At 41.6% G+C, this 19493-nt stretch overlaps 1 protein-coding gene across 1 annotated transcript; it reads right to left on the reverse strand.

Moving 5' to 3' along the window:
- Window positions 1–809: 809 nt before the first annotated feature.
- On the reverse strand, window positions 810–18423 carry rimkla (ribosomal modification protein rimK like family member A). Its single transcript, XM_085392750.1, has 5 exons — window positions 17647–18423; window positions 9871–10101; window positions 6519–6605; window positions 4465–4668; window positions 810–3804 (listed from the first exon to the last, which is right to left on the reverse strand). Exons 1-5 carry the CDS (start codon window positions 17807–17809, stop codon window positions 3284–3286), a joined length of 1206 nt encoding a protein of 401 aa, XP_085248876.1. The 5' UTR covers window positions 17810–18423; the 3' UTR covers window positions 810–3283.
- Between the last annotated feature and the right edge of the window lie 1070 nt (window positions 18424–19493).

The following is a 19493-nucleotide window of genomic DNA, read 5'->3' on the forward strand; positions in this document are numbered from 1 at the left end:
AATATTAAGTTTGTGCACTGTTGTTATATACAGTGACTCATCCACAGGTCCCTATATGTTTGTTCCAAACTGGCCAACTTCCATGCAGGCCAATCAGTTTCCTTCCCTGTTTTGCTAGCATGTGGTACCCCTGTTCCTTTCAGTAGCTTCCATGCCGTTTATTTACTTTATAACAGTAATCTATACAGACCAAGCATAAAGAAATCAGTCAGAATTGGGACCTTGACCTCAAATGATCCTTAAAACAGTGTTCCCAAAGAAAACCAGATGATGAACTGGCATTCTTAAAGTCAATGGAGCACAGTTAAGTGAACCTTCATTGGCTAGATGGATCATGTATAAAATACAAATTCAAGCAGGGGCCAGAAGAGAGAAATTAACATTCCACTCTTTCCTATGGCTAGCTAATCATGTCTTTTAAAGATATGTGATCTTTATATTTACACCTATGAACACGATGTGGAATGACGCAGGTTTCGATACAAGGACAAATACTTCAAAGAATGGGGGACGACAACTGGAGATAGTTCACCAGACAAGCATTTATGTCAGTATGTGATTTGATGAGCACACCCACCAGCCCTCCCGCATCAGGAGGGTGGACATCAGCGGATTTCACAGTTTGTCAGATACTTTGATCATATGGATACTGGACAAACATCACAGTAGAGTAAATGATGTTGTTTTCCTCAGTGGAGACACTGTGATCATTTGACAGCAGACTTAAAAGCTTCCTTTTCTGGTTGTCTGGCAGATTTAGATTTGGCACCCTCCAGCAGGGGCCTGCCGTTAAGAGTCCAGACAGTTAGTAAATTGGGCCCACAACACAAGGAGAAAAAAAAAAAAAAATCAAGCTTCACAGCGGTTTCACTTTATTGACACAATATTAGTGCACACAAACCACTTTTTTTTCTTTAAAAATACCATAAATTAGGAAGTAAACGAGGAACAATATAAAACAAGCAAGGAAAAAAAAAGTGCATGTTAACCATGGTATATACCATAAAGTCTTACACTGTAGTTTACAACCTTTTTTTTCATTGTTGTTTATGTATATTTTGTCTGCTTGTAGGTATGTGTTATGTTTTAGACATGTCTCTAGCTTGGATGGATGTGTCATGCCTTTTTGGGGGTCAGGGCTGAGATCCAGGCTGCTTCCCTGAGTTGTGTTCGGCACAAAGCGTTATACAAGCCTAACAACATGACCGTCACCAAGTGAAACAATTTTGGGGTTCATTTTTGTGCTTTTGATCATACCTGTAAATTAAATCTTAGTGAATAGTTCCGCAGCACAGCCTACAGCTATGTTATTCATTTAAGGAGGCATACAGGAGGTAAATTCAAAGGAACAAAAAAAAAAGTAAACACAAAGGTCTTAGCTGCTCTAATCCCTGGATTTCCTTTCTTTTCTTCTCTCAGGAAAGGAAAAAAAGCTAAATTATACTTACGAAGACTTTAAAAATATAGGGTTCTTTTTTTTGTACATTATGCCAACATTATTTTGTGGGTTAGGATGCTTAGTTCTACATATAATATGGCTGAGAAGGCTCATCTAACCAAATCCAGAAAGTTTAGCACCAAATTTCACTCTCTGCCTTTTAATATTGAAAGTCTATACACAAGAGTTACCCCACAACTTGTTAAAAATATCACTGTTGGCGATTGTTTCAGCTATTCCAGTCTAATCTGTCTGGGTGTAAATATATGGTAAAGTTAATTGACTATCTAAATATTTACATAAAAGATAAAAAGAAAAAAAAAACATAAAGCATGTCAGGGGCCATTTGAAACCACAAGGATCCTGGCTGATATGTATTGTATGTCTGAATATCTGTTATCCTATGGCAGTGAGAAGTCACTTATTTGAGGTATATTTTGTTTGCAGGTGTAGATGCAGCTTTCACACTCTGTCTAACCTTTCCTAAATATGTCACCTTAACAAGAGAGAGAGAGAAAATAATAAAAGTGCTAGGCATTTAGTGGCCTAGCAGCAGCAGACTGCTACTGCTGGTAAGGCTAAACAAAGATACTATGTAGGAATGTCAAATTAAAATTTGAGCAGTTAGTTCATTTTTATATTCCAGTTTTGCCACCCAAACACATCTGATGCTTGTTGACATGAATCTTTTACAGCTCCTGTTAGTGCAGGATGGTTGCGGGTCCTCTCCTGTGTCCTCAGTTTGAGCACTACGTCACTGCACTGGAACTGACAGAGTAGTGCGCCTAGCATCCCTACTACTTGAAAGCACTTCATGTCACCTCCAATTCACCAAACCTGACAGCAGTCTCAGCAGAAAACCTTTTATATGACAACAGAGACTATATGTAAAATAATGTTATTATAATATGATGATTAAAAACATGGCAGGTGTATGCTTTCACCCATCCACAAACACCATGCAGGAACTCATAAAGGCCAGTTTGGCACTAATTTCTGTATCCCAGTCTAACCTCATGCTGCAATTTAAGTTTAGATCGTGGGGTTTCTGGTTTTGGGAATAGAGATGCAAAGAGAGGAGAGTCAGGGGAGCAGCCTCAGATCTCTTTTTGTTGGTTTGTTTTCTCCGTTTCTGTGTAAGCACGAGATGTCTTAGTGTTTGTGTCCATGGATGTGTCAGGACAGCCCCTTTTAGATATGCACTTCTTTCCATTAATCTGATAGCAAATGAATGTGTCACCTTCAAGTGTGAATGAGCACCCTCGTCACTTTGACATAAAAACCTCAACTGTAACCGGACAAGCTCAGCCCTCGTAGCTTTACATCTTTATGACTTGCTCAACCTTCTAGCAAATGCCCCATTGGGCAAAAAAAATTGTAAAAATCTAATTTCCATAAATATTAAAATATTGTTCTACGATTCATTTTGCAATTTCCAATCCGGAGGAGCAGAAGAGAGCTCTCGTTTTTGGCACCACACACTCACCTGCTGTTAGTGATAACATTGAAAAGAACTAAATGATCAGAAGAAAATGGCAGGCCTTTTGTACTTCTCTATGGCAAAAATATCTAACACACCATGGCTCTGTCTGAATGAAGCCGTGAGGAGTGGTTACGTAATGTCTAAATGACAGGGTGCCATCACTTTAACGGACTGATGAAGCCAGCAGTTTTACATATTGCATGTCTGAAAAGGGCTAAGTTTTAGTTTTTTCTTTGCTTTTCTGTTTTCATGGTTTTTGGACTGATATGAAATTTTAAAAGGAATGTTGATGCCATTAGTGTGCGTGTGTGTGTTTGAAATGCATTTGTGGGGTTTGTGTGAGAGCATGAAGATGTTTGGGCTCACTCAGTCAATAACTTGATCTCATTGGCAAGGAGGGTGTTGAAGTTGTAGGCTGGATCAGCTAGGTCTGGGAGATCAGGCAGGCTGGGGGCTGTGGACTGGCAAGGTGATGACTGGGAGGGCTCGGCCAGCTCTGGGTCGCTCTCGCTGGAAGTTGACCCCACGCTCATGTTGCAGACTGCTTCAGGCAGCGAGCCACCGCCAGAAGGCACGTTGCACACTTCGGGCTCGCTGCTGGTCTCGCTGGTGCTTGACACGACGGACAGCAGAGACATCTTGCGAGTGAGGCGGTTTGGGAGCATTGACAGGACATAGTCAGCAACAATGCCTGCTACGTCCATGCCACAGGCCTGGTCGAAAGCAATGAAGCCCACATTTGCGTTGGCCTCGCAAACCACAAACGAGCCATCGTTGAGCTGCAGGAGGTCAATGCCGCACACATCCATGCCCAGGATGTTAGACACCTTGATGGCCAGCTGCTTGCCCTCCTCACTCAGGGGGCACATCATGCCTACACCACCTGACAATTCAAGAAGGAACATCAGGCTTATTAGTACGAACCACAATTTACAATTCTTTCACGAGACTTCATGATAGTCAAAAAGCAACTGATCTTTTATAAATCAAGAGCGATTATATAAAAAAATGACGTGGGGACAACTTAGGATCCTTTAATGTTTTCTGGTTTTTTTCAATATTTAATTTCACAATTAAATACCACATCAAATTCACCCTAGAAGTGTCAAAGAGTTTTGCTACAGGAATGCAGAAGACTGTGATGACTGATGTCCTAAATATGTCACAGTATATTACAGCCTCAGCTAAACTAAAACATTCATCCTCTGACAGTGAAGATCAGTCTCCTCAGCTGGAACGCTCCAGGGTTGATTCAGGACAAGCCTGTTGATTTCGCACTCTTTCCCAAAGTTAAGTTCTGAAGCATTTCTACTCGCGTACACTTTACTTATCACTAAGTTCATATTTTTTTAAAGATAATTTTTCCATTGGGAACCTAAAAGATAAAAATGATCTTTAAAAATTACACCATATCTAAATGTAAATAATAAATAGAAGAGCTCTTGTTCTCAAACAGTGATACCACTTAACCACATGACTTTCAAACATGAGGAGAGTTTTACCATGACCGTGGAAATAATTCAGTAATTTAATGTCTGCCTACCCAAGGAGCAGTTGCTCTGCATGCGACCATCAGTGGAGCAACGCAGCATGGAGCCGATGATACGGCCGCCCACTAGGACAACCCGCACATCACGGCCGTGCGACTCCTTGATGTACTCCTGAAATAGGTAGGGGGTATCGTGGCGGATCACGTGGCAAAGGTCCGTCAGGTGGTGTTTGTCCCGTGCCAGGAACACAGCCTTGCCTAAGCAAAGGGGACACAAGATTAAAGAAGGAAGGAAGGAAGGAAGGAAGGAAGGAAGGAAGGAAGGAAGGAAGGAAGGAAGGAAGGAAGGAAGGAAGGAAGGAAGGGCTAGTTTTTAAGGTTTATATTTTACTAGTCTGTCCAATCTAAACAGATCTATGTCATGGCGGCCTGAAGACATATAGCTGTGTTGATATTACCACACTAAAAGAATTTGCTTGCTGGGTCTGTCATTTGTGGTGTGCTAGCTGAGGGTGGAAAACCTAAAAAGCTTGGCTAACAAGTAGCTGCTTCTGCTGACCAAGTCTCATGCCAGTTCATGTCATACAAATGACAGGATACTCCTCTGAGCAGCCACAGAACTGCTTCTCACACAGGATAGAAGTTGCCTCTCTTAATTAGCACTGCTTTGCACTGTCTTCTTATTTTCAAGACCTCTGACCTCTGCTGAGGGAAAAATCATGTGGTTGCTGTGTGTCTGTGCACACCACGCAATAAAAACACAACATCAATAACGGTCTTGTGACTCCTTTAGACATGTGACCATTACGTATCTGAGAAAATACTGAGAAGGTCAGTCAGTACATCAGGCCACTTGCCAGTAACACCAAAACATCTGCTGAGACCCTTGGTGTCATCTTTGACCAACACCAGGATTTTGAATCTTTAAGCTCATTCATTTTTCTCCTGACTTTGACATTGCAGCTCACTTTTCACATGCATCTCTCAGTCCTTCATAACCCACCTCCAGTTGCTGCAGATTGCACCAAGCAAGGCTGCTAACAAAAACTAGCTGTTGCTCTCATATCACACGTATTTTTGTTTACCTTCACTGGCTCCCAGTGAAACACTAAATCCACTTTACAATCCTATTATTAACCTATAAAGCCCTACTTGGACAGGCCCCTGCTTGTATAGAAGAGCTACTAAGACCTTGTCACTGCAGCCAACTTCTCAAATCATCAGATCAGGGTCTCCTTGTCAGTAGTCTTAAATGACTACTGACAATTCCTTTTTATAGATTAAGAGAAAATTTATCTTTTCCTCATTATTTTTGGGAGTTTTTTCCCCAGGTCTATAGCAGTGTGCATGCTGGAATGAATGTGTGACCCTATGGTTGATTATGTGTCTGTATGTCAGAATGTGTATACTCATCTTTAGTCTGTGGCTTTTATTCAAACCGTGAAGCAAACTCTGTGTTTTGAAAAGCGCTATACAAATAAAGTTATTATTAATACCAGTGATTCATAATATTTTTAAAAAGCATTTCCTTTATGTGTGCTCTTGAGAGGGAAGGGCAAAGTGGAATTCATTCGTGTCAATGGTCAACCACAGAGAGAGTAAAAACAGCCCTCCAGATGCCTAACGCCATAAAAAGGGTCAAGTTAGTGGTTGACCAGTGACTGCTTTCCTAAACAATGTGCTGTGATGGCAGCCTGGGCCAGCAAAGACCATTGTTATTCCTTCACACAATAGCAGCGACTGTCAATAACTATGAATAGGAAAGGGCTAATGGTTCAGACCGGGGCTGATCTCTTGGAAGCACAACATTAATGCCAAAGCTTCAAACCTTCCCACACAAGCCTCTTGTGTATTCAGTCTAAAAGAGGAAACTGAGATCAACTTGTTAACCATAAACTAAAATAAGTGACCAGATGACCACACTGCAAGCATTAAGAGCTTCTGTTTTGTGTTTGATGCGGCACCGCAGTGCTAATCATTTAACAGTCTGCCAGAGAATTTCATATAAGAGTGGACTGAGCTCCCATGAGGGAGTTGCAGTGTACAGATTTTGAGTTATGGCGTTGTGATCAGAATGGATGACAGGAAGTACTGGGTGATTGTTTTACCTCTGTGGCCACGTGCATTCTTCACTACCACCGGGTAGCCCAGTGGCTCAGCCTCGTCAATCATCTTCCGGAAGTTGTCGTGCCCACCTAGGAAATTTTCCACGCACGCACACACATACACAAACGGAGGACACATGTAGAATATATTAAAATGCTGTCCTTGGTTTGATAGCATGGTTCACACGTTACAGCCAACTTTGCAGGGCAGGAGAACGAATGTAGCATGTTGCTATGGAAACAGAAATGACTCAAAACAGCGAGGCTGTAGGAGTGCTGTCCGTTTATTTGCTGCTTGATTCATAAGAGTGGAACAGAGGAGTCAGTGAAGGAGGCATTAATGTGAAGCAGCTGACCGTATCTGACACTGATTTATAACAGCAGCCTGTAGCAACAGATGTGCTTAAGCTTTCTGTGCTCTGGCGTGAGAGGTGATTAAAATGTGTTAAAAATACATTTTTTAAAAAAAAATAAATGTAGAAATCTTTTTAATAATATAGTCTTCATTGCTTTTCCTGTGTCTCTATGCTCCATTCAATGAACTGAGCAGATGTGAACTACTCTGTCACGTGGCTTTTTTCCGATGCACTGCTTCATATGTGCTTTCAATGACAAGGGGTGAAAGAAGACAAAGTTCAGAGTAGGAGAGACTGGACACCAAATGTTGTTCTGATCATAAGCTGCTGAGATAGAAGAGAAAAGGAGTGAGGGGAATTTATGTCTTTTATTTTGAAAAATCAGAAGGGGAGTGTTAGGTGGGGTGTGTGCGTGTGAGTACGGTTGGGGGAGGGGGGGGGGGTGTTACATAAGCTCTCCAGCTGCTCTGCATGCATCGCCTGGCCTACTGTGCAGAGAAACGGATGGAATGTAGGCCAAACACTCCCTCCGCTTTCTTTCTTTTTTCCTTTCTCTCTCACTCAGTCTGTGTCCTTTTTTCTGCTCTCACGGTGAATTTTCTTGCAAACCACGGAGAAATATATATATATACAGTGGGGCAAAAAAGTATTTAGTCAGCCACCGATTGTGCAAGTTCCCCCACCTAAAATGATGACAGAGGTCAGTAATTTGCACCAGAGGTACACTTCAACTGTGAGAGACAGAATGTGAAAAAAAAATCCATGAATCCACATGGTAGGATTTGCAAAGAATTTATTCGTAAATCAGGGTGGAAGATAAGTATTTGGTCAATAACAAAAATACAACTCAATACTTTGTAACATAACCTTTGTTGGCAATAACAGAGGTCAAACGTTTACTATAGGTCTTTACCAGGTTTGCACACACAGTAGCTGGTATTTTGGCCCATTCCTCCATGCAGATCTTCTCGAGAGCAGTGATGTTTTGGGGCTGTCGCCGAGCAACACGGACTTTCAACTCCCGCCACAGATTTTCTATGGGGTTGAGGTCTGGAGACTTGCTAGGCCACTCCAGGACTTTCAAATGCTTCTTACGGAGCCACTCCTTTGTTGCCCGGGCGGTGTGTTTTGGATCATTGTCATGTTGGAAGACCCAGCCTCGTTTCATCTTCAAAGTTCTCACTGATGGAAGGAGGTTTTGGCTCAAAATCTCACGATACATGGCCCCATTCATTCTGTCCTTAACACGGATCAGTCGTCCTGTCCCCTTGGCAGAAAAACAGCCCCATAGCATGATGTTTCCACCCCCATGCTTCACAGTAGGTATGGTGTTCTTGGGATGCAACTCAGTATTCTTCTTCCTCCAAACACGACGAGTTGAGTTTATACCAAAAAGTTCTACTTTGGTTTCATCTGACCACATGACATTCTCCCAATCCTCTGCTGTATCATCCATGTGCTCTCTGGCAAACTTCAGACGGGCCTGGACATGCACTGGCTTCAGCAGCGGAACACGTCTGGCACTGCGGGATTTGATTCCCTGCCGTTGTAGTGTGTTACTGATGGTGACCTTTGTTACTTTGGTCCCAGCTCTCTGCAGGTCATTCACCAGGTCCCCCCGTGTGGTTCTGGGATCTTTGCTCACCGTTCTCATGATCATTTTGACCCCACGGGATGAGATCTTGCGTGGAGCCCCAGATCGAGGGAGATTATCAGTGGTCTTGTATGTCTTCCATTTTCTGATGATTGCTCCCACAGTTGATTTTTTCACACTAAGCTGCTTGCCTATTGTAGATTCACTCTTCCCAGTCTGGTGCAGGTCTACAATACTTTTCCTGGTGTCCTTCGAAAGCTCTTTGGTCTTGGCCATGGCGGAGTTTGGAGTCTGACTGTTTGAGGCTGTGGACAGGTGTCTTTTATACAGATGATGAGTTCAAACAGGTGCCATTCATACAGGTAACGAGTGGGGGACAGAAAAGCTTCTTACAGAAGACGTTACAGGTCTGTGAGAGCCAGAGATTTTCCTTGTTTGAGGTGACCAAATACTTATTTTCCACCCTGATTTACGAATAAATTCTTTACAAATCCTACCATGTGAATTCATGGATTTTTTTTCACATTCTGTCTCTCACAGTTGAAGTGTACCTCTGGTGCAAATTACTGACCTCTGTCATCATTTTAAGTGGGGGAACTTGCACAATCGGTGGCTGACTAAATACTTTTTTGCCCCACTGTATATACACCTTTTCGTCTGCCGTTGATTTGTCCGAGAAAATCAACAAGAACAACGTCTAAAACAGCAGCCTGTTGTTTTTGTTTGGCTATCCTGTGTTTCTTAGCACTAGTTTAAACACTGTTTTCACAGATGTTGTGAGTATTAAAACAATCAAAAGGTTTGAAGGACAACTATGTGGATTCACCCATATATGTCTGACTGCTCCACATGTATGTGGACAGAAGCCTGTGATGCAAATTATGTGATTTAAATGTAAAACACACCTGATAATGACATCACTGCTGCTTGAACAAATGCCGATTTGACTGTAGATGATGCAGTTTTACTACCTATGTGTGTGCATTTGCGTTTACTCAGACAGTATCGGTTTTGTTTTCCATTAAATTTCAGTTTCACCCGGTTTTAACATCACCGGGCAAACAGTGATGATCACTGTGACCGACACCTCACCTGGTTATCTGTGTTTATTTCTGCATTTGTCTTATATGCAGTGTGTACATAGAGTCCCTGCATTATATATATGTAAGTACTTCCACAAACAATAAAGTGGGGTTCGCTGCACATGTATTCATGTTTTACTTAAGCCATTTTCACACACGCTGAATGAATGAACAAAATTTCTAGAGCTGAAAACAAAGGTGTAAGTGTGACCTAATCACACTGCACTGGAGCGCTTCTTAGCTAGTTTTTAACATGTTTGCTACAAAGTCTATGTGATGTTCATGTGTGAAAATAGCTTAAGGACAGTCAAGTACTGATTTACCGTAAGAGAAGGTGTCAGGAAGAGGCACCCCATGCCCAGCTAGTTCTTGAAACGTCCAAAACTTGTTGACACAGTTGAGTATGGCCTGGGGCCTGTTGATCAGCCGGCAACCCATCTTCTCCAGGTGGCGGAGCACAGTGATGTCACTATCTGACTGAACCCAGGGCGTGGGTACTCGCACCATCACCACTTGTGGGTAAGATGTCACCAATTCCTGCTCTGCTCGCAGTCCTGTAACGGTGGAAAAACACTCCTGTGATTTGTTAAATTTAATTCATTTATTTGATTGTTGGTCAACAACCTCATACATATATGAAGTTCTTCAGATTATTGTTCTGAGTTGCTGTACAAATGTTTCTGAAACTCATGGAACCAGAACCAGCAGCCGACATCTGGCCTGTTTTTTCTATTTTCAAGACAACAAATGAATGTGTCACTGTTAATAGCTCCAAATTCTTTCTGAAAGTCATATGCAACCCTAGAAACAATGTGAAAGTTCTCAGTAAGACTCCATCCATCATCTAAGTGTTTGATGACACTTTTCCTTTAGTCATCACACAAATCTAACGAGGCCGGGCCATGTGACCAGGCCAGCCACCTCCAATGCTGGTAAATTTAAGCCATTTAAACCTGCAGTACCTACTGATATAAATATGTACTTCTTGCCCATGCACATTTACAGTTACATTTACACTTCTTCCTCCTAGAGTGAGTGACAGGTATCGTCACTGACATACTGACACTTTATACTATTTTGTCCCTATGTCGGGCAGTGGGCTCGCAAAAGAAAGCTCAAGGGTAATAATCTTAAATTTAATCAAACATAAGAAAACTGTGCTTAAAAACAGCCTGATAAATCTAACATATCTAAGATCTTAAATGTGTGGTGCTCTGTCCTGCTGAAAGTCAAAATGACACTGGTTTTCATTAACTTGACATCACTTTTATTATGCAAATGAGAGCTAAGTAACTACAATAGGCTAAGTGAACGCTTCTGAATGGGTCATTTCAATTCAGCTCTGAAATCATAAGACATAAAAAACAGGGGAGAAATAAATGAAAAGGCTTGCACGTTGTGATGGGGACAATAAAGCTGGTGTTAGACAGACTTCATAATTTTTTCTATAAATGCTACAAATCCGGCTAATTTCAACATTCATTAGCCTTCTGAAGCATAGCCAGGCTGTCAGATTTTTTAGGCTCAATTGCAAATGGACAGAACACTGAACTATGACAAATGTGTACCTTTGTGCTATAGCAGGAACTTCAAGTACAAAAAAGAAGCGAGGAGACACACTGAACACTAGCCCAGCACTTAGCCTCAACCATGATGTGAATTTCAGCCATCTTAGGCTCACAATAGTGGTAATGACCCTGGCTAAGATCATCAGAGGTCAAAAGAAGCTGCTGCATGCATAATAACAACCGACACCTAGCTATTAGCATGCAACCCGCCTGCACAATGCACATCTTACATACACTCCTTTAGGGTCATTTTGTCCGCAGACGGGTAAAAAGAAGTGAAACGAGAAATGCAGCTGGTATGAAAGGGCTAGGTATGTTCTAGCAAACACAGAGAAAGGGAACAAGGGGAGAGAGAAAATGTGGCGCATTAAAAAAGGAGTATGAAGCCATGAAAAGAACCCCACCCCTCCCTTTCCTCCTCCTCCTCCTCCTCCTCACAGTCTCAGTGTTAAAGCAGGAGGATTCACTATCGCTCCAGCCCTATTTAGCGCTTAAGACACACTGCTCTTATTGTGCAGCCACTGAGTGCAATGTGAGTGGTGTTACAGTGAGAAACATCAGGGGATGTGGTCTCATGGTTTTCGACAGACAGTATCCACAGTGCTCGTCTCCATCTCCAGGGGGACCAAACAGAGACCGGCGAGGCACCCGGATGAATCATTCCTATTCATCTGTGCAATTGCTTGCGCGCGCCGCACTGACTGTCATGTGACCACTGCAAAAACTATCCGAAGTCCTGGTGTACAAAAATTACAGCATGGGTTTTTGTGATATATGTATATGTATGTCAGCACTTCAAACTTTCAGATGTTTCTGTTTGCACCACCTCTTTGTCACTACAGACAAGTAAGGACAGGTTGAGGAGGAGCAAAGACTCAATTTGTTCAAGATGATTGTAATACAAAAAACAATTTAAAAAAAACAATAACATTATATATAACATTTTCAGTCCGCAGGACAAAGCTAACAAGCATTCTATGCATGCCACTGCAACATCACAAAGCAGGCTTACAAATGCTGTGAAAGTGTTTGGCTGTTTGTCCGGAATGCAGTCTGTGCATCCTCTTGTGTTAGCCCACTGAGACAACAGTTTCTTGTGGTCTGGTTTTGGGGCAACCATTCTTTGTGTCTATTTGCAGATCTTTTATCAAAAGCACAGATCAGACAAGAACATTTAGTGTAGGTCCACTGCAACATTTGGATTGTGCAGCACTTGAGGCAGACAAGATGAATCATGTGACTTACATTTTGACAAAGACAAGGCCAAACAACTTGTCAGCAAAAACATGAAATCTGCTACTGAGAAATTCTCACACGAATTATGCCATATCTATTCTATACTATGTATATAAGAGCTATCTTTTCAATTTCTCCTTCATTGCCATTCGGATGTGCTGATAAAACTAGAGCAGTTTAGATCTGGCTCTTTGTTGCTCTAGGACAGGGGTGGGGATCTCCAGGCCTCAAGGGCCGGTATCCTGCAGGTTTTAGATGTATCCTTGATCTAACACAGCTAATTTAAATGGCTAAATTACCTCCTCAACATCTCTTGACGTTCTCCAGAGGTCTGGTAATGAACTAATCATTTGATTCATGTGTATTGACCCAGGGTGATATCTAAAACCTGCAGGACACTGGAGTTCCCCACCCCTGCTCTAGGCACTGCTTCTTCTGCATGGCATGCAATGACTGTCTTTGGTGGCATGTCAGTCATGTTGTATGTCAGACAAAAATCAGAGGTGGTGGTAATGCCTCACCACCATTTCATTGTTTTTGGCTTTGTTCATCAACATCTATCAGGATCAGAAAGAATGAAATTGGAAGGGTAAAAAAAACCCAGTAATCATAGAGCAGACAGTTTTCTCTTTGGCTACTGCAACCATGCAAATTACACAGACAACTGCCGATTTGCAGAATGACCATATATAAAAAGAAAAGCTAAGCCATACTAGTCTCTACCATTCGAGGAATAACGTTTTCAGGTAGTTTTTAGGGTGTGAGTTACACAACAAGCCATAACTAAATATCTTAACTCTAGCATGTGACATAAAGATGTTGCCATGTGTTGCCATGGAAAAAACTGTGAGCCTTTTTGTCAAACCTAATAAAATGCAAATTAACCCTTTCCAGGCCACATGCAAAAACCTGCAAATGAGATCCTGTTGGCTAATTGACAAACAAGCCATTTTCCTGGAGGAAAACATATGCAATCATGCAACACAACAAAAATGTTTATGCACTGTTTTTATTATCTGAAAATGCAACATTTGCTAAACACTGATAAAGTGTAACTGTTCATTTTTGCACTGAGATTCTATGAGGTAAGCACCAGAGATATGCAGCATTTCTGTGATAAAGAGCCATCACATAGCCCTTATTTAGTGCATGAACTCACTTCTTTTATCAAATGTGCAATAATTAACAACCACTCTGTGATGCATATCAAGTAAACAGCAATACTGTTCATCAAAAGGACTCTTTTCCCATAAAATGTAGAGTCTGTGCTTCATAAACAGCCACACAAAAATTCTATCCAAACCCTAGTGTCTGTTGTTGCTCTTGCTCTCAGTTGGTAAATTAAGATACCGAACCTGCCTTAATGTTCCAGCTTCACTGACATGGAAGTGTTGCATTTTTCATCTCAGTAAAAGTGTGCCCACTGGCATGGATCACGGATCCAGTCTATCTTTAATTTTTTCAATCACAAGATGTGAAATGCCTCCAGTTTGCTAAATGCTGGGTTTAGCTGTGAGGGGCCACCATTCCTCATTAAAATATAATGACGTGTATGTTGGGGTGGCTCCACTGATAGCTCCTCCTAGGGACACACTGAACTCATTAACTTTAGTGCGGAACGTGGACCTGAACCTGACCTAAAAACAAAAAAAGAAAAATGATGCAGAAATGAAGCAAGAAAACCTTTAAAACTTCTACATGTAAAGGTGTTATCAGTTTTATGATTTTGACATTATTATGACCTAAGCTAAAAGAAGAAATGGTTTATGCCTCCTCACAGGTCAAAGCTCATCCCTGGATGAGTTGTGATATGAGGGACTTTTGTTTCTCAAATGTTTTCTGTCATACAAATTTTGCTGAAATAACTTCACTGGATTTGGAGTAGGATGTACTAATATGTTCAATGTAAACTGCACATACATTTTGCGCAAATGTAAATTTGATCAAAACAACACACAGAAATGGAGGAACACGTAGTACTAATTACACTTGCAGTGAAATATCACTTGTGTTTCCAGTGTAGAAACAAGACCAACTGCTTTGCTCTAACTGCAAATGTAGCTGTATATCCTTAAGCGTTTGTTCCACATTTGCCTATGGCACTGCTGTGTAGGGCTCGGCCATATTATACCGTTCACGGTAATACCGGTACAATGCTAGTCCACGATAAGAAAATGAAATATCGCGATAGAATATGGGTAAAACGTGCATGCGCAGTCCCAAAAAAGCACGGCAGTAACGGAGAATGGGGAAAGCAGATTGTTGAGTGAAACGGATGAACCAGAATTAGTTTGTAAAAATGGTGCAACCTAACTGGTTTGGTGTTTGTCCGTCAGATACACAACAAAGCACATTTTTTGTAGAACATGCACGCAGGCCGCCATATTTGTCGGACTAAGATGCTCGTAAATCTGGGAGTAATCTGGGTCCTAAAATCTGTCCTTTAAGGTCCCGAAGTCAAACGAACATCACTGAGAGTTAAAAACTGTCTAAATTCTTCCATCTTTAATAAAACGATCAGCGTTGCTGCTTTACCAGGTGTAACTATGATGTTTAACATCCAGGCATCCATGAAAACAGAATTTATTACATTTAACGGAGTTAGAAGTTAGCAGGAAGTTAGCGGAAGTTAGCTCGCTAGTTTCGCTAGTTACCTAAGCATGATATAGCATGTTCTGACTGAGAGATTTCTGAAAAAATCAAACGTACAGCTCTGCTATCACTTCCAACATAAATGAGGACAGGAAACTAAACAGCAGTGACGTTTGTAGGGTTACTGAAGTTGGGCTAGCTAGTATTTAATGATGTGCTACGTGATCGCTAGCGACACAGCTGTGTTAGCATAACATAAACAGTGAAGCTGGAGGATGAACGCTAACACTTTTCCACTCCGTGAAGGTTCCTGATGCTTACAGACAACTGCAATCGCATGGCAGGATGCTGTAAACGGACCAAACTTCAGTCAGGAGAACAACTGAGATAATCCATCCACAATAGAAGGTTAGTGATTAATATACTGCAACAACATGGGAATAGAGCAGCTGTGACAGAATACAGCATTAACGAATCAATGATACAGAAGTGGAGGAAGAAAGAAGAATGAGTTGAAAAAAGTTTGATTTATCTGACTGCTTTGTTGCCTTATAATCCCGTGCACCTTATGGTCCTAAAAATACATATTTGACTTTTTTTATTTGGCACACTGCAGTTTAATGTAGCAAAGCATCTCTTTTTAACTTCAGTGGATATTATACATGGTTATGCTCAGGATATGTCAGCCCATTTCTACTGGAAATGCCTTTTGCTTAAACTTTCAGCAAGGAATTTGCATTTGCACTGTTAAATGTTTATATAGCTTTAATGCACATAAAAATACAGCTGCTTGTTTAAGTGAAAATAAATGGATGGGTTTTTTTGCACTAGTAAAGTTGTGGAGTTGTATTTTGTCTCGCAGAAATTATATCGTCAGTTATATCGTTATCGCAATATATATCGAATATATATATATATATATATCAAATATATATCGTGATAAATATTTTTTGCCATATCGCCCTGCCCTACTGCTGTGTTATGCTAACACAAATGACAGCCCATTCGGCCTGGAAGGATACAAAAAACAAGCTATAGATACAGATATGTTAGCAATTACAGTTTGAATTTTGTGTTGCAACTTCAGAGAATCTGTAATCCAGTGAGTGTTAATCCATATCTTAAAAAACAAACAAACAAACAACAAAACTGCATTTATTGCCAGGTGCATAAAGAAAAAATGCACTACAGGATCCAAGCATCTGGCCATGTATCCTGAGGCTTCCTGTGTAGAAATCCCACAGCACAACCAATCTGTTCACTGGCTGTTAATCTGTGATGTCAAACCAAGGCTCAGAAGACATTTACTTTAGGCAGATTAGGAACTACAAGCCATGTTAACTGCCTTGCTCATGTGAGGCTTGTTAAGCTATACAGTTGGACAGCTGTCCACCTGCATTTAAAAATGTGCAGGGTACAGAGTATATATGTCGAAAATTGTTAGCTCCAGGCTATATTTATCTTGGTAATTATTCCGTGGGCTGTGCTATAACATGTGTGATTATTTGTAATTTCTTAAATGTAATGCCTGCCACTTAAATGCCCATCTGTTTGCATGTAAAATCCTATTTAAAGTGTAAAGCCTGGCTTGACTGAGCCGTACAATACAGCGGTTTAATGTAACAGCGCAGTAAGGGACACACTACCCACATTCTTAACCATTGCCATTTTTCAGCAGGCACTAATGTCAGCCTAAAATTATATGTTTTTAACATAGTCTCAATTAACATCTGTGTGTTAATTGAGACCTTCACACATCTCCTCTCATCTTGTGACATATCCCCACTTCACACCAGCCTGACAAATTCCCTGTTGGTCTGTTTGTTAGGAGCTCCTGCTGTTGCCATCACTTTATTGAGGCCTCCCTAGTCATTTCTATGAAATGTTATCCTTACATGACACTCAGAATCACATGTGTTTCGGACAAAGCAGCTCAAAATGAAAATAAAAGAAGAAAAAAAGTTAAAAATAGGTGATCACGTTGGTTGTATAAATATTGTAATATGTACAGAAAACCCTGAAATGCCAGAACAAGTTGATGCATGTTTATATTTGGTGGCAGTTTTCACTCTCACCGTTTCAGTATTAGGTAATAACAAAAAATCCCGATATGGGCGCCATAAAGATTTGCTTGTCATTTACCTGCATTTAGTGTGAATGTCCTATTCTTTTTCTTATTGTTAACTATTACTCGGGGAGTCAATTTTAACTATTTTAAATGATTCAGTGTTTATATACATAAAATAAAAAAATAAAATAAATAATAACACAGAACCTACAGCCTGAGCTATCAAGAGACGCAATCTGTAGCAAAATTACAACAGCTCAATGATGAATTCCTCTTATCTAATAACTAGGTCTCTGTGGTATTTAAACACATTTTTCTTTTAGCTTTTATTGCCCGGGTAATTCAGATAATTTGCAATTGCCAGGATTGCAGCGAATTCAGCGAAATTAAATCAAGCGTCATCCTTCCCCTTCTGGAGGCAGTCTAGCTGGAAAAGTAGGTTAGGCGGTCACGGCCATGCTTACACTTCGCTTCCTTGCAAACAGGCAGACCGAGCCAACCCCTCGCTCTGTATTCAAGCTGTGTACAACCCCCTCCAAACAATTAAAGTCTACCATCTATACGGATCTCAAATAAAACAAGAAAACCAAACTGTATGTCGTTTTACGACCGCGCATCGATTGTGTGGTACTTGCCTAGCTGGCCCTCGCAGATCGTCAGCACGATTTGATCCATGAGGAGGTAGCGGAATTCTACGTCCTCGTCGGCGCAGTGCTCCTTCAGCGCCCGAAGGATCTGGACTTGTGGATACTCCTGGCTGATGCGCCGGTCGGTCAAGAACCAAACTCGAGAACACATTTTCACGTTGTTTGAAAAAGAAATCCGTTTGAAAATACAACAGCTGTGGGCGTGGAGGCAGTAGGTGACCGGTGGCAGCGCGGGATTCGAGGGTCAGGCGGAGATGGTCACACAATGGAGACCTCGGCGGCTACAACCGCTGTTTGGACCGAACCGACTTGGACAAATAGTCTTCTTTATCACCTTTGTTTTCTTTCCCTGCCATTTAGTCTTTCGCTGGTGCAGTTTGTTGAGCCCACACCGAGCTAATTCGACAGCGCGAAGAGAGAACGACGGTTTTACCCGCAAAAATGTGGGGATGCAGCTCTTGCCACCAGGGCAAACAAAGCACGAGCTTTGGCGCTTTGTATTTCCGTTAGCCGGGTCAGAGCTGCTAGCAAAAAAAAATCCCCGCGTTCACAGCGGCTGTTTAGTGCTGCAAACAGCAAAGCTGTCTGCTTTTTTACAATAAACTAACCCGAACAACTATTTTTTTCTATAGGTTTGGCTGCTATCCACGAGGTATTGGTGCTGAAAAGTGCACACGCTTCGTTTACAACTCCACTTATCCGCATGCCCGTGCACGGTTATCGGGGCCTGCCCCAAAACAAAGGTTTCGAGAGGATGTAACCAATCGCAGCTCGCGAATTGTATCACTGCCCAAAAAGCACGCGGAAGATGTAGGCGAGCCGCTATAATGCCAACCAATGAGGGAAGACTAGGGGGGCCGAGCCTGGAGGGATCGCGCGCTCCGCAGTTCAGCAAGAGACGTCTGCAGAGCGCACGAGACCGCGCACTTTCCGAACCGGTTCAGACCAGACCGGCGAGGGGGTCTGGCGAATGCCGACAGCGCTGTCTCTAAGCTGAAGTGGCAGGAAATGAAACAAGGTCATCACAAGCTACTACATTCTCACCTTCCCTTTCTTTTATCCCACACTCGGAAGATTTCTAAAGACTCCTTTTTGACAGACAAATAGTATTAAAGAGTCGCTATTGTTTACCAACGCTGCTCAGGGAGCACCAACAGCTGAGAAGCGGAAGAACACCTCGGCGTGACAGGAGAGCGAAATTATGCGAATGACCCACTTCTCCTTCTCTCCCTCACAGCTCTTTGTGCTTGTGCTGTTCGTGACTGTATTATTATTAGTAGTAATATTCCTGGAGCGACTGGATAATACAAAGAAACACAAACAAACAGCCTTCATAGGCATTACTTTTTATTCAATAGTCCCTACAGATTCCGATGATGTCATTATTCCCGACATCCATTTAAATAAAACACAGAAAGGGGGGGTTTACAAAAAGGGTTCGAGAAGTCCCCAAATTAAAAACAAAACAAACTTAAATATGATGATAATTCAGTGAGAATTACTTATACACACGGACAAACTGTAACCAGTAACCTCGGACAGATAATTTGGCATACTTTTTACCTTGTAACAGTGAATATATAAAAAAAAAATGCAATCATGATCTTTATAAGAACACAGTGGCGTGTCAATACATCAATATATAGTTTCCCCCCCACCACCACCCTCTTTTCGCGGTGGCAAACAGCTGGAACACTGATGCCATGACGTGATCGAGGCTCTGTGGGAATAAAGCTGTGCATGATCTTCTCAGCATTTTGGAGCACGTTCCTTTCCTTACTGTTTGTTACATAACGACGTGTGATGAGTTTAAAGAAACAGAGCACACCCAGTTA

The sequence above is a fragment of the Rhamphochromis longiceps genome, linkage group LG20 (assembly GCF_057381845.1).
Source record: "Rhamphochromis longiceps isolate RC_006_pf linkage group LG20, R_longiceps_female_GT1.1, whole genome shotgun sequence".
Taxonomy (NCBI): domain Eukaryota; kingdom Metazoa; phylum Chordata; class Actinopteri; order Cichliformes; family Cichlidae; genus Rhamphochromis; species Rhamphochromis longiceps.